Source organism: Mustelus asterias, chromosome 4, assembly GCF_964213995.1.
Source record: "Mustelus asterias chromosome 4, sMusAst1.hap1.1, whole genome shotgun sequence".
NCBI lineage: Eukaryota > Metazoa > Chordata > Chondrichthyes > Carcharhiniformes > Triakidae > Mustelus > Mustelus asterias.
In genome coordinates this window covers 33039909-33052670 of record NC_135804.1, presented here as the reverse complement: position 1 = coordinate 33052670, position 12762 = coordinate 33039909, and the positions used below count along the sequence as shown (strand labels likewise).

The 12762-nt window shown below is 40.4% G+C and overlaps 1 protein-coding gene across 1 annotated transcript in view; it reads left to right on the top strand.

Moving 5' to 3' along the window:
* The window catches only part of znf536 (zinc finger protein 536), a 346188-nt gene that overhangs the window by 211507 nt on the left and 121919 nt on the right, over window positions 1-12762 (top strand). Inside the window, exon 4 of the mRNA XM_078210243.1 lies at window positions 1006-2640. Within this exon, the coding sequence (XP_078066369.1) occupies window positions 1006-2640 (1635 nt within the window). The remainder of the gene's footprint in view (window positions 1-1005; window positions 2641-12762) is intronic.

Below are 12762 nucleotides of genomic sequence, written 5' to 3'. Positions count from 1 at the left end.
TCCACATCCTCATAGAAATCATAGAAATCATAGAAACCCTACAGTACAGAAAGAGGCCATTCGAGTCTGCACCGACCACAATCCCACCCAGGCCCTACCCCCATATCCCTACATATTTTACCCACTAATCCCTCTAATCTACGCATCCCAGGACACTAAGGGGCAATTTTAGCATGGCCAATCAACCTAACCCGCACATCTTTGGACTGTGGGAGGAAACCGGAGCACCCGGAGCAAACCCACGCAGACACGAGGAGAATGTGCAAACTCCACATCCTCTTCATGATAGTCAATTTTAAAGAATAACGTAACGCATGGAGAAAAAAGTTTTGCTGAAAAATCAGGTAACATGAGCAGGTACAAAATGACCATTATCATAGTACATGAGTGAAATCTATATTCCTTCAAAACAGAGACATTATGGAAATATATGCATAAACCAGATGATCTAGGAGGTGAATATTTTCTTACAAGCCCCTGTTACATGAATACAGCATAATACTCCTTTTATTTTTTTCTCTTTTGAACTTTTTACAAACCAGTGCAAATGCAAATCTACATATTTAAATGAGAATAGATACAAATATGCACAGGCCATTCTGCATGTTTGAAAATTGTTTTATTTACACTATGGATGCATTGAATGTACTTTGAACCACTAGTATTTTTTGAACCAGTGCTATTTTCTGAAAATTGTTAAATTAATTCCTGAATGGTGTTTCACAAATAATGATAAATTACTTGTGCAGTGTGTCATTTGCTAATTATACCCATGATTTACTACATTGTAAGTCTTAAATCATTCAGTTCAATATTTTATGGGACGCCATAAAATTTGGAGACTTTGAAATGATTTGATATGTTTAAACCCGTTTATGCTTTTTTAACTATGCTTTCTTTCTCTTCACCACACTAAAGTAACCACCTTCTCATTCTTGGTGTGAACTGCTTTGGAATATTTGTCTGCTGAAAACATAAGCTTACTACTTTCTTTCAATTATTTAGGGGAAAAGCCGTATAAGTGTCCTCACTGCGACTATGCTGGAACACAATCAGCATCCCTGAAGTATCACTTAGAACGCCATCACCGGGAGCGACAGAATGGAACAAGTCCTCTGCTGGGGCAGCCTCACACACATCAAGAGCATTCCGAAGAGGCAGCAAATAAAAACCAGGTGTTTATGAGGCCGGAAATACTGAGGGGAGTAACGAAAAGCATGCCAGGAGCTGACCTCAGGAGTGGCTTGGCTCCTCAGCAATGGCCTATGGGAGTGATTTCGGCTGCAGAATGCCAGGGACTTGGAACTGGGGTCACATCAGAGCATCAGTCTGAACATCTGAAAGCTACTTCTGAAGTATGTAGTGAAGAGACTCCAAGTCTCTCTGATCTGAGCAGAGCTTTTCAGAGCCTGGCTGGAAATGGAGTCAACTTTCAAGGGTCCTTGCAAGCTTTCATTGACACTTTTGGACTGAGATCTTTGGAGAAAGAGAAAGAAATGATGGAAAGAGTCTACAGTGAAACCACGAGCGTAAAGCAGTCTAACTCAAAACCAACACTTGAGAAACACACAAAGAATGCAGGTTCTGAAGACTGTGAAGGAAGGGTTGAAGGTCAGCCATCTGAAGAAAAGGCAGTTGTCAAATTGAGATCAACTGCAGAAAAATCCCAGTATGAACCACTGGATTTATCTGTGCGACCTCCGTCAAATGATTCAGCCTCAATTCCTGGTGCCACCATTACCATTCAGGATAACACTACTTGGCATGGGTGCCTATTCTGTTCCTTCACAACTTCATCAATGGAATTAATGGTTCTCCACCTTCAAGCAAATCACCTGGGAAAATCAAAACGAAAAGAAAACATTTTAGGATTTGCCGATAATGGAAATGATCTTCAAGGGGAGCCCTCGTCTGTTGCAAAAAAAACCTGTTTGCCAGTCTCTCCTGCGGTAACTAAGAAAGATATGCTAGCCACAAAACCACTTGACAAGGCCGATTCTTCCACAGATAAGATACTACAACAAGGTCAATCTAGTGATTCCTTGGGAGATCACAAGAAGCCTTTTGTTAATCCCATGGACTCTAGTCTGAGCTCTTTAGTGACAGACTTTTACAAACAATTCAACAAATATTCAGATGTTGGTGGTCCAGGAACACCTAGTTTAAGTACAGCTCTTGAATCTGAATTAAAATGTCCACCTGAAAATACGTTGAACCTTGTTTCACCAGGAGCTACAAGCATGAGTCCTTCTGGTGAAGCAGGCAATCAACCCTGCAGCGATGAAACAGGGTCTGTAAATGATCAAGATGTAGATGATCAAGATGCATTAGCGGACATAAACCAACCGTTAACTTCTGATGAAGAAAGTTCTGATGAGGAAGATCCGATTCAAAATGCAGCTCTTTCACAAGGATCAGAGAGTCTTCTTAGCTCCATGGGTAAACCTCAAGGTGGACCTTGGCACAATTTAAATCTTCTGCCATCTCACGATATTCCACCAGGACTGGTCAACCAGGAGCATGTCCATGACCATCAGATGAACATGCTCTCTGTTCTGAGAGCTTACAGCACAGACAACATGGCAGCTTTCAATGGTAGTTCAATCAGCAGCAGCAGCACTAAGAGATCAGACTTATCAGGTGGGTGTCAAATAAATCCAACTTTTAAGATGCAGTGAACACATTGGCCAGCTAAATCCATTTCCGAGGCAAGGTTTTAAGGAATCTCAGCATAAATTCACAATATTGTTGCACTGTGACTCTTCCCTTTTCTCAAGTTTTCATATTCAATTGAAGCCATTCACTTTTCAGATAGATATTTAGAGCAGAAATTTAATTGCTTAAGAGGTCTTATTAGTTTCAGAAGAATTGGGTGGAAACTTGATTATTGTGAGAGTTGGCCACGGAAGTGCAAAAGACATGACACGTGCTTTATTTGGCAGATAGTTTCAGTTGCAGTTTCTTCTAAGCAACTGCCTAGGAGTTTGGTTATGGACTTCTTAGCCTTTCAATTGGTCTTTAGCTGTGCCACCTGTTTCACCAGAACAGACTCACCGTTGATATGCTGTACCTGTAGCAGCCAGTCCAACATTACTAGCAACCTAACTGTATGATCCAACTAAATATCTGTCAACTCCTGAATGTAATTCTATTTGTATAATGTACAAAGTCTACAGACCTAGAAGAGAACTTTCAACAAATGGAAAAATATTTGTACAGTAAATGTTATAGAGTTTTCTTTTCTAATGATTTATGTATACACCGGAGATCAAAATGTTTTTCATACTGGTATTCATTTCTTGGGTGCTTCTTACACACTGTACAACTCGTAATTTTCAAGAAGGAATTGTTCATCTTGCTATGGCAAAGGTATTTATTGTTTTTTTTAAATTCATTCATGGGTTGTGGGTGTCACTGCCAATTTTCTGCCCATTCCTAATTGCCCTGGATAAGGTGCTGCTGATCCACCTATTTGAACCATTGCAGTCTGTGTGGTGAAAGGACTAGCATAGTGTAGTTATCTAGGGAGTTCCAGCAATTTTGGCACATTGAGGATGAAGAACCAATGATATATTTTCAAGTCAGGATGATGTATGACGTGGAGGGATCTTGAAAGTCCTGCTGTTCCCATGCACTTGCTGGGCCTATTCTTCCAGGAGGTAAAGGTCATGGGTTTGGGAGGTACTGTTGAAGACATTTTGAATTGCTTGGCTCTTGCTTATGTAACAGCAGTCACCATATTTCAATGTAATTCATTGCGTGTGAAACACTGAGAAGTACGATAAGCACACCTTGAATGCAAGCCTTTTTTATGTTTTTTCGTCATTATTGTATTTTTGTTGTTGTACTTTGCAATTTGGGGCATAGATTTAATTGTGTCTAAATAATTAGCCAGTGGCCTAAACTTTGGACAATAGAGTTCAGTTGAGATTATCCTAACTGATTAATGAAGCAGTGGTGATCTTAAGCAGTTGAACACAAGGAAAGGAGTTGACACCACGCAATCAGCCAATTGTCCTGTAAGCAAACTGCAAAAATGCTTTCTTTTATTCTTGTTGGAAAGCAAAATTGAATTGTAGTAATGAGCTTGACATGCACTGCCCTGCTAAACTCAAAATAGGCAGAAAAATTGATGAACTTTAATTCTTGTTCTTGTGTCTTAGCTATCCAACCAATGCTATGGTTGTAAAGTCAGTCTATATGCGCAATCATTACTGCTCAAGTTATCGTGCAAAAAACCAGGGTAGGATAAGTATAGTGAGTCCCGTGTCTTTTTTTAAAAGTGTGCTATTTAAATTTGTACCAACTCATGCCCAAAACCTGTTTTTATTTTTTATAAAGTTACAGAATATCGCAATATTAATCTTACGGTAGATTTCAATTTTGCACAATTGAAAGTGTTACAACAAGGTCACTGATAGTGCAGCAGCTAAGGCACTTAAATCACAATGAAGCAGTTGTAAGTTTGAGTAACCTGCTTTGCTGTCACATTAATCCATCGATCATATGAACATTCTTTTATTAGATTAATGTATGAGTATATGCCTTATGACAATGGAGCATTTGGGGCTGGAGTAGAAAACAAAAACATGTTTCATTCCAGAGGAAGGGAACATTTTGTTTATCAGTGGCTAAGGTGCTGAGTGCTGCCAAGCTCAAACTCGGATAGGGTGGGATCAGGGCTGTGGATTTGACATTCACTTTGTGACGGATTGGAATGGTTTAAATTAATGTATCCACATCACGTGGCACTGGCATAAGTAAAGAAAAAGGCCTGGTACTTTTATTTTTCTTTAAATAGTCTGTTTTACACCTGAGAGATACATGGTTCATTGGACTGGTTAATTCGAAAACAGAGAAGTGGAAACTTTAAAGATAATCAGGCAGTGGAAGTGGTTGAAAAAAGACACATGAAGATAGAAGCATGTGGCAAAAGGACAGAGGAAAATGGAAGGTGCATTTTACCATGTAATTTGTACATATGCAGTAACTGCATGTAAGAAACATGCCCAAGAAAGAATTATAGACATCATGTACTGTGTGACATTTAACTCATTTTAATCACCTGGATTCGATATTGTGAAACAGCCTTTTCTGCAATTTAATATAATTTATGCATACATGTATGATTTTATTTGATTTATCTTTTAAATACATGCCCATGAACTGTGTAAGATTGTTGTGTGTGGATTCGGGGTAAATATACGGTAATTTGTGTTAAAGCAAACAACAAGAATGATCAGAAGAATTGTGATAAAAGTACACAGGATGACAGTGCCATATAATATTGAATGAAGTGGTGGAATACTTTTTCTTACATGTGATACTGGCTGAATCTTTGGCCAGGATTTTCCAGTCCCGCCATGGTGGTTCCCCCACAGCGGATGCCATGAGCCATTCCAATTTCTGTTGACTTCGGCAGGATCAGAAGATCTCACCAATGGGAGGGGCTGGAAAATTCCAGCCTAAATTTCCTGTTACATTATGACCTTTGATGTAACTCCTGTGCTGATAAGAAGGCATAAAGCACTTACACCGGAAGGTTAAAGCAAAATACTGCATAGGCCGAAAATCTGGGATTAAAAACTTAAAATGCTGGAAATACTCAGCATGTCAGGCAGCATCTGTGTAGAGAGAGATAGATCTAATGGTGGGATTCTCCAGATTTTATGTGTTGGACCCGTTGCAAGCAAGGACGGAAAATTTGGTGTTCCAGCCAAAACTCCATTCACTTTCAGCAGCAACGGAAAATCCCAGCCGCGAACGATGATGGAAAATGTTGGCCAATGTTTTGGGTTAATAAATCATTCATCAGATAAAACTTTTGTCAGCTTTACAGTATTTATAAAGGGGCTTTGCAAAATTCCATTGGGCCATAAGTAAAGGCTAATATCAGTGATTACAAGATGAAAGGGAAGAAGTGAAACAGAGTTTCTTTCTAATAGCGTAACAGGCTCATGGAATAAGCTACCACAAGAGGTGACTGATTTCGACAACTTAAATGTGTTTCTGAAGAGAGAAGAAATTGTGGGATGTGTTGAGTAGGCAGGCTGTGATCAATCAAAAAGGACTTGAAGATTACTTGAACTGATGATGTTTTCCTGCTCTGAAAAAGATCTTATACTTTTTATAAAATTGGGATAAATTTCCATAGACTCTGCTCCTGGTGTGGAGTCAAGAACACAGATCACAGCATTGGAGACAGGTCGATGTGTCCGACTTGCAGGGCTCACAATCTTCTGTTCATTAATTTTAACAACGAGAAAGTTGGGAACAATGGAGTTGGATGTATTTCGCTCCTGCACGTGACTCTCTGGCCCCTGTTCCCACAAGTGAAATACCGGACTTAAAGCAGGACCTTTTACCCTATTAGAGTCATATGAGTTTTACAGCACAGCAAGTGGTCCTTTGGCTCATTGTGCTTGTGCCAGCCATTGAGCATGTATCTATCCTGATCCCATTTTCCAGCACTTGGTCCATCGCCTTGTATGGCATTTCAAGTGCTCGTCTAAATGTTTCTTAAATGTTGTGAGGAAATTTTCATTTTACTTTCAGTCTTTTACGCATTCAATTTGTTGTACCCTAGTTTCTCATATTGGGAATCTATCTTATGATTCCTTCAATAAGGTAAATAAACTTCATTGTAATCCATTGCCTATCTTACAATAATATGTACTTTACTTGTCTTTGAAAGAACGAATGATAGCCAGTGTGCAATAATAAAAATGAGCTTGTTTTTATGGTCCTAGTAAAGAAATTGAACTATTCCAGTTGAATATCTCAGCGAGAAAAATGTGCTATTTGGAAATTCTCAAATTTTCCAGACATCTTCAAAAATTTATATTGCTTTTACATTCGCCTCAATGTACATATAGACAAAAAATCATGTACACTTAGACAAATATTGACAATACCTCAGACGTCAGGCCAGCTATCAGACTTCCAAGCACCCGGAAGTAAGAGTTTCAAAACCACTTCTGCTGGTAATCAATATTGATTTGTGCGTATCAGTGGATTATGGAACAAAGGCAAGTAAATGGAGTTGAGGTACAGATCAGCCATGATCCAATTGAATAGCAGAACTTATGTTGGCCTATAGACACTGCAGCTCTTCCTTGGGAGTGTAATCATGATTTAAGAAAGGGAAGCGGAGAACATCAAAGGCAAATCTGGGATTTGAAGTGTGGAGAATGGGAAATGTAATGCATGCCAAAAATAAATGGGGAGATACATCTTTCTCCGTTTTTCCCTGCCCGGTAGATGTACCAATAAGTCTCATGCAGCATGGATTCAATTCAGAAGATAGAGCTCTGAGAGGTCTAAAGCAAATGGGGGTGATCTTACCAAAAAAATTCTAAGTGCTCAATGAGCGTGAAAATGGGAGAGTTTTATATCCGTTTTCTCGGCAAGGCCACAAATGAAATCTTATGCCACTTAGTGCAAAGAATGATGCGCAATCTGATTTCCACCAGTAGGGGGAGCTGGCACGACCCAGGTTCACCGGAAAGCTGGCTGCTCACACTAGAGGGCAGAATTGCGCATGTGCTGATCTCTCTGTTCTGTACAACAGAACAGAGAAATCTGTCAGACACCCCACCCCTCTTGGATATCGCTCCCCCCCCCACCCCCCTGATCACTGGCCTCCCCAACCAATCAGCCAATCACACTCCCACTTTCCCCAGGCCTGGTCGATCACACCCCCCCACCCCACCCACCCAGTCGATCCCAGCCAATTGCTGATTGCAGAGTGCCCAGCTCCAACCCCCCCACCCCCAACCAACCAATCCCGAGTTGCAGAGTGCACAGTTCCCACCCGCCCACCTCCCCTTAGGTCCTGCCGCCATCATGGCCCCACCCCGACCCCTTAAGCTCTGCCCCATCATGGCCCCACTCCTTGGCACTGCCCAGTACCTGGTGGACAGTGCCAGGGTGCCCGGTGTGCAGTGCCAGAGTGCCAGGCAGGCACCCATCAACCAATGGGACAAGCCGGTAAGATCGCCCCCAATGTTTTAATCACTGGCAGGAAGTTTTCACCATATTCTGCTGTACTTGCAAACTTACCTTGGACTCTTTTTAATGTTATGAGGGAAGCACCGCTTCCACCAGTACTCATAACGCTATCAGTTAGTCATCAAGGAGTGAAGCTGCAAGCAAGAATCTAAACATGGATGTGCAGCAGACTTTCATTGCCAATCTTCTTATGTTAATGTCTGAATTGTATCTGCTGGTGTAATTTGAGTCTATCGTCTGTACATCACACTATACTAATGTCAGTCTAATACCATACTAAAATTAGTGTCCAGAACCTGATAGCAGCCAATGTGTTAACTTTAACATTGAATGCTGAAGTAGTGATGCAGTAAATGTGACTTTTTTGGAATATAGATTTACAATATATATACAAATTGTAGATGAAAAATGGCAGTGAACTCATATTGACTGCGAATCTTCTATATCACTAACACATGGCCACTAGTATATTTTGAACGATATTGTAATGACACCAAGTGTTTAGAACATGCTTGATTCAGTCATTTTGTTATCCAAAAAGCTGTGTACGATTTGAATAGAGAGGCTGCAGATAGTACAACACAATCAATTTAATATTATTCCTTCCAAATCAGAATTTACATTACATCAACAAATATATCATTTTTGTTACTGTGAAGGTAGTTGTAAGTGATTTTTAATTCTAACATCCTGTAATGAGTTTGAAGGGATCCAGCAGGCAAATTTCAATTTCTACTTTTGGTTTTCCATAAATTATTTTATTATGGATTGTGTCTATGGTACCTGAATCTATTATTGCTTGATTGGTGGACTAAGTGATGATATGAAGGGCCTCATACGTGAAATTCATTTATATAATCAAATATTATTTGACTCAGATGCTCCTTAACCACACTTGTTTGTTGAAGTGCAGTCAAATGTGTGCAGTTCCAAAGAACAGGGGAAGAGACACAAAGCTATAGATTATGTTTTTTTTTATTATGTATTTGCTGCAGATGATAAGGTAGTGTTTAAAATTCAGAGAAAAAAGTGCTTGAAGTCATTTGCAGATGTGTCATGGTGACTAAGGTGTCGCACTAGAAACTGACTGATGTAGCAGTAATGCTTTGGAATGCACTTCTGATGCTCAAGGTCTGAACAGGCTACTTCATAAATTAAAATAACAGTTTGAGGCTTTGATGTTAAGAATGTAAACTCCAGTAACTGCATTGGGTTTTCTGTCTGGTCTTGTTTACTTTCACTGATGACTCTTTCTTCCGCAAGGCTGCTAACTGTAAATTTTTTCACAATATATGCATGCCTAGGTTTGGGGAAGACACAAGGCAAACACAATGAGTTTCCATGCAAGGAATGTGGTAAAGTCTTTAACCAGCCCAGCCACCTTAGGACCCATTTGAGGTCACATACAGGTAAGAGCTGTAGCATTAAAATCATTTACCAAAAATGATAAGGCGATAGGGTGCACTGAAAAACTCTGTTTAAAACGACACTGAAACCAGGAAGATGCATAATATAGTGTCCCTTAAACTCCCTAACTTGAATTTCCCTTCCATAAGATTGATTGGGAACTACTTAACAGTTCTTCCTACCTTTGCGAAAATGTTTGCAATTTGTACAGTGTACGACCCTGTTAAATTTGCATTTAATTTCTTAACATTACAGAGGAAGTAACTATTACAGTGATCTCTAAAATAGCTGTTTATATTTATTTTCCGGTGTAAAGAAGGCAGTTCTAATCTTTAGCATTCAAACACCTGATTAATCTTGATGCGATCAATTAACTTATTCTTGATTTGATCATTTTAAACTTAACTAGATTGTAAGTGAGAATTGACCTTATCAAGAACTGAACACCAAATCTAATGACCAATATGCGTTGCCCAAGTTTCAGTTCAGACTTCACAAAATTGATATTTGAAAGATGCATTTAATATATGCAAGCAGAGAATATCATAAAATGATAAGTATAATTAAGTTAGGTGTGTTGCCATCAAATGCCTGCATTGCCTACTTTCAAGAAAACCAAGTTTACTTTAAATGCTCAACTGAATATATTTAATTAAGAGATAAGCAGAGAACAATCCATTAATTCACCTGTTTTAATTATCCCAATAAACTCTTTGGTCCAGAGGTCAGCTTCTGTCCAGGAGAGCAGTCTCAGGGACATTTCTTGGTTCCACCAACCCAAACCCAGGAGAAAGAAGCCTGGAAGGATGGATTTTCATTCCAGGATTGTGGGGGGAGGAAGTGTAGGCTGGATTGGAAGTCTGGCCTACTGCTCTTGGAATTAGTGCAGAGGCTACCACATGCAGGGCTAAGCACTACAACAAAAAGAAAGAGCCCCCCCCCAGACCTCAATCCTTACTCCCACACATTTGCCAGGCCCACCCACGCCAAACGATGCCACCTCATGCCCCCGTGACACCCAAATGCCCTTCTACTCACCCCCATGGCTCCTCATATCCCATATGTCAACCCATGCCTTTCTACTTGCCTGTCACAGCTCATCATACCCCCATGTCAACTTAGTGCTTAATGATGTTTTAAAAATTTGGAAATTCCTTAAATTAATTTTTTACGAAAATAAACCTCTTCTATAAGTACTTATAGTTATAGGGCGGCACGGTAGCACAGTGGTTAGCACTGCTGCTTCACAGCTCCAGGGACCTGGGTTCGATTCCCGGCTTGGGTCACTGTCTGTGTGGAGTTTGCACATTATCCTCGTGTCTGCGTGGGTTTCCTCCGGGTGCTCCAGTTTCCTCCCACAGTCCAAAGATGTGTGGGTTAGGTTGATTGGCCATGCTAAAATTGCCCTTAGTGTCCTGGGATGCGTAGGTTAGAGGGATTAGTGGGTAAATATGTAGGGATATGGGGATAGGGCCTGGGTGGGATTGTGGTCGGTGCAGACTCGATGGGCCGAATGGCCTCTTTCTGTGCTGTAGGGTTTCTAAGATTTCTAAGATTCTACGTGAGCTGTCAATCAAATTGCTCACTTTGCTATCACCCCACTGCGATAATGTCAGGTTTTAAAATCAAGAATGCAGCACAAATTCCATAATGATAATTGTTAGACTTATGTCAACAGCCAGAGTTAAATAGCTAGCACCAATGTATTATTTTAAATTCATATTTTCTTCAATATAAAGCCCAGCAGTGTTAAATCCCTCAACTGCTTTGACAGCTCCAATAACCGTTGACAGTTCTAATGAGTGTTGACAGGTCTTTGACAGCTTTGGTAGTTCTTTGGTAGTCGCTTGTCAGCCTTGAAAAATCTTTGACAGCTTTAAAGGTTCTTTGACAGCTTGACAGTTCCTTGACAGTCTTTTACAGCTTTGTTAGTTTTTTACAGCTTTGGCAGTCTTTGGTAGTTTTGATAATTCTTTGACAGTTTTGACAGTTCTTTAGCAGTTTTGACAGTTCTGTTGAGTTTATGCACTTTTTATGCATAATCATGCCTACTTTTAACAATCCCAAAGGGCACCTCACCTACTTCAGATTGTGCCTTATCTTTCCCTCAAGGGTGACTTACCTGTCCCATAGATGTCCCATAACCAAAAGGGTTCCTTGACTCTCCAATGGGTTACCCTAGAACTCCAAACAAATTCACAAGGTTCAGATCTGCTCCTACCAGGTCAAATCTGCACAATTTAGGTTTCAGACACCTACCTAACCAAAATCAGAAATGAGTGGAGACATCAGTAGATTTATATGGATAGCTGCCTCTGGGAACCCCTGATGTGCGATTTATAACCCCACCCCCATCCCTTTGAAAATGGCAAAGGCCGGGCTCAGGGTGGGACTTGTAGATTCGGGTCTGTGCTGACAATTTCAGGCAGGGGGAGAGCCTCTCCGTCTGTGTGAAAGTCCTAGCCTATATGTTTGAAAAAGGTAGCTGCTGCAGTTTGCCTTAGTTTGTTTCAGTCCCTTGTTGTCCATAGTAGTCACAGTGTTTTTGAATATCTTTCTGGAATTTAGCCTTTGCTGCTATTAATTCTCTATTCACAGTAGACTTCTGCTCGTGACAATTGTTTAGGGATGTAGGTTGTCAGAAAATATATCTATGTATTTACAGGTTCAGTCCGGGGCTTCAGAAAAGGGAGGGTCAAACCTACTTTGAGCACAGAGCTGTACTACTTGGGGGGAGATGGTGGCGTCGTGGTATTGTTAATGGACTAGTAATTCAGAGACCCAGGGTAATGCTCTGGGAACCCGAGGTCAAAACCCACCATGGCAGATGGTGAAATTTGAATTGAGTAACAATCTGGAATTAAAAGTCTTGTCAATTATTGTAAAAACCCAATTGGTTCACTAATGTCCTTTAGGGAAGGAAATCTGCCATCCTTACCTGGCCTGATCTACATTGACTCCAGACCCACCGCAATGTGGTTGACTCTTAAATGCCCTCAGGGATAGGTAACAAATACTGGTTCAGACAGTGACACCCACATCCCATGAATGAATTTTTAAAAATGTTGGGACGATTACTCTAACACATTGATATCTTGATTCGTGTCTGATTCAGCTCACAGACCACTGTGGTCAGCTCCTTCTCTCCCCACTCACCCCATGCAAATTAGCAATAGCATATGAGTGAAGATGATAGTTGATATTGGTACTGAACAGTTAATCCAGTACAATCTCTTTCCAAACTTCCAGCTTTGTCAGAAATGCCAGATTTAGGATATAACTCATGCATACTTTTGAACAAATATATTTCAAGCTCTAAGGTTAGTACATGGAATGGCTCTTTTA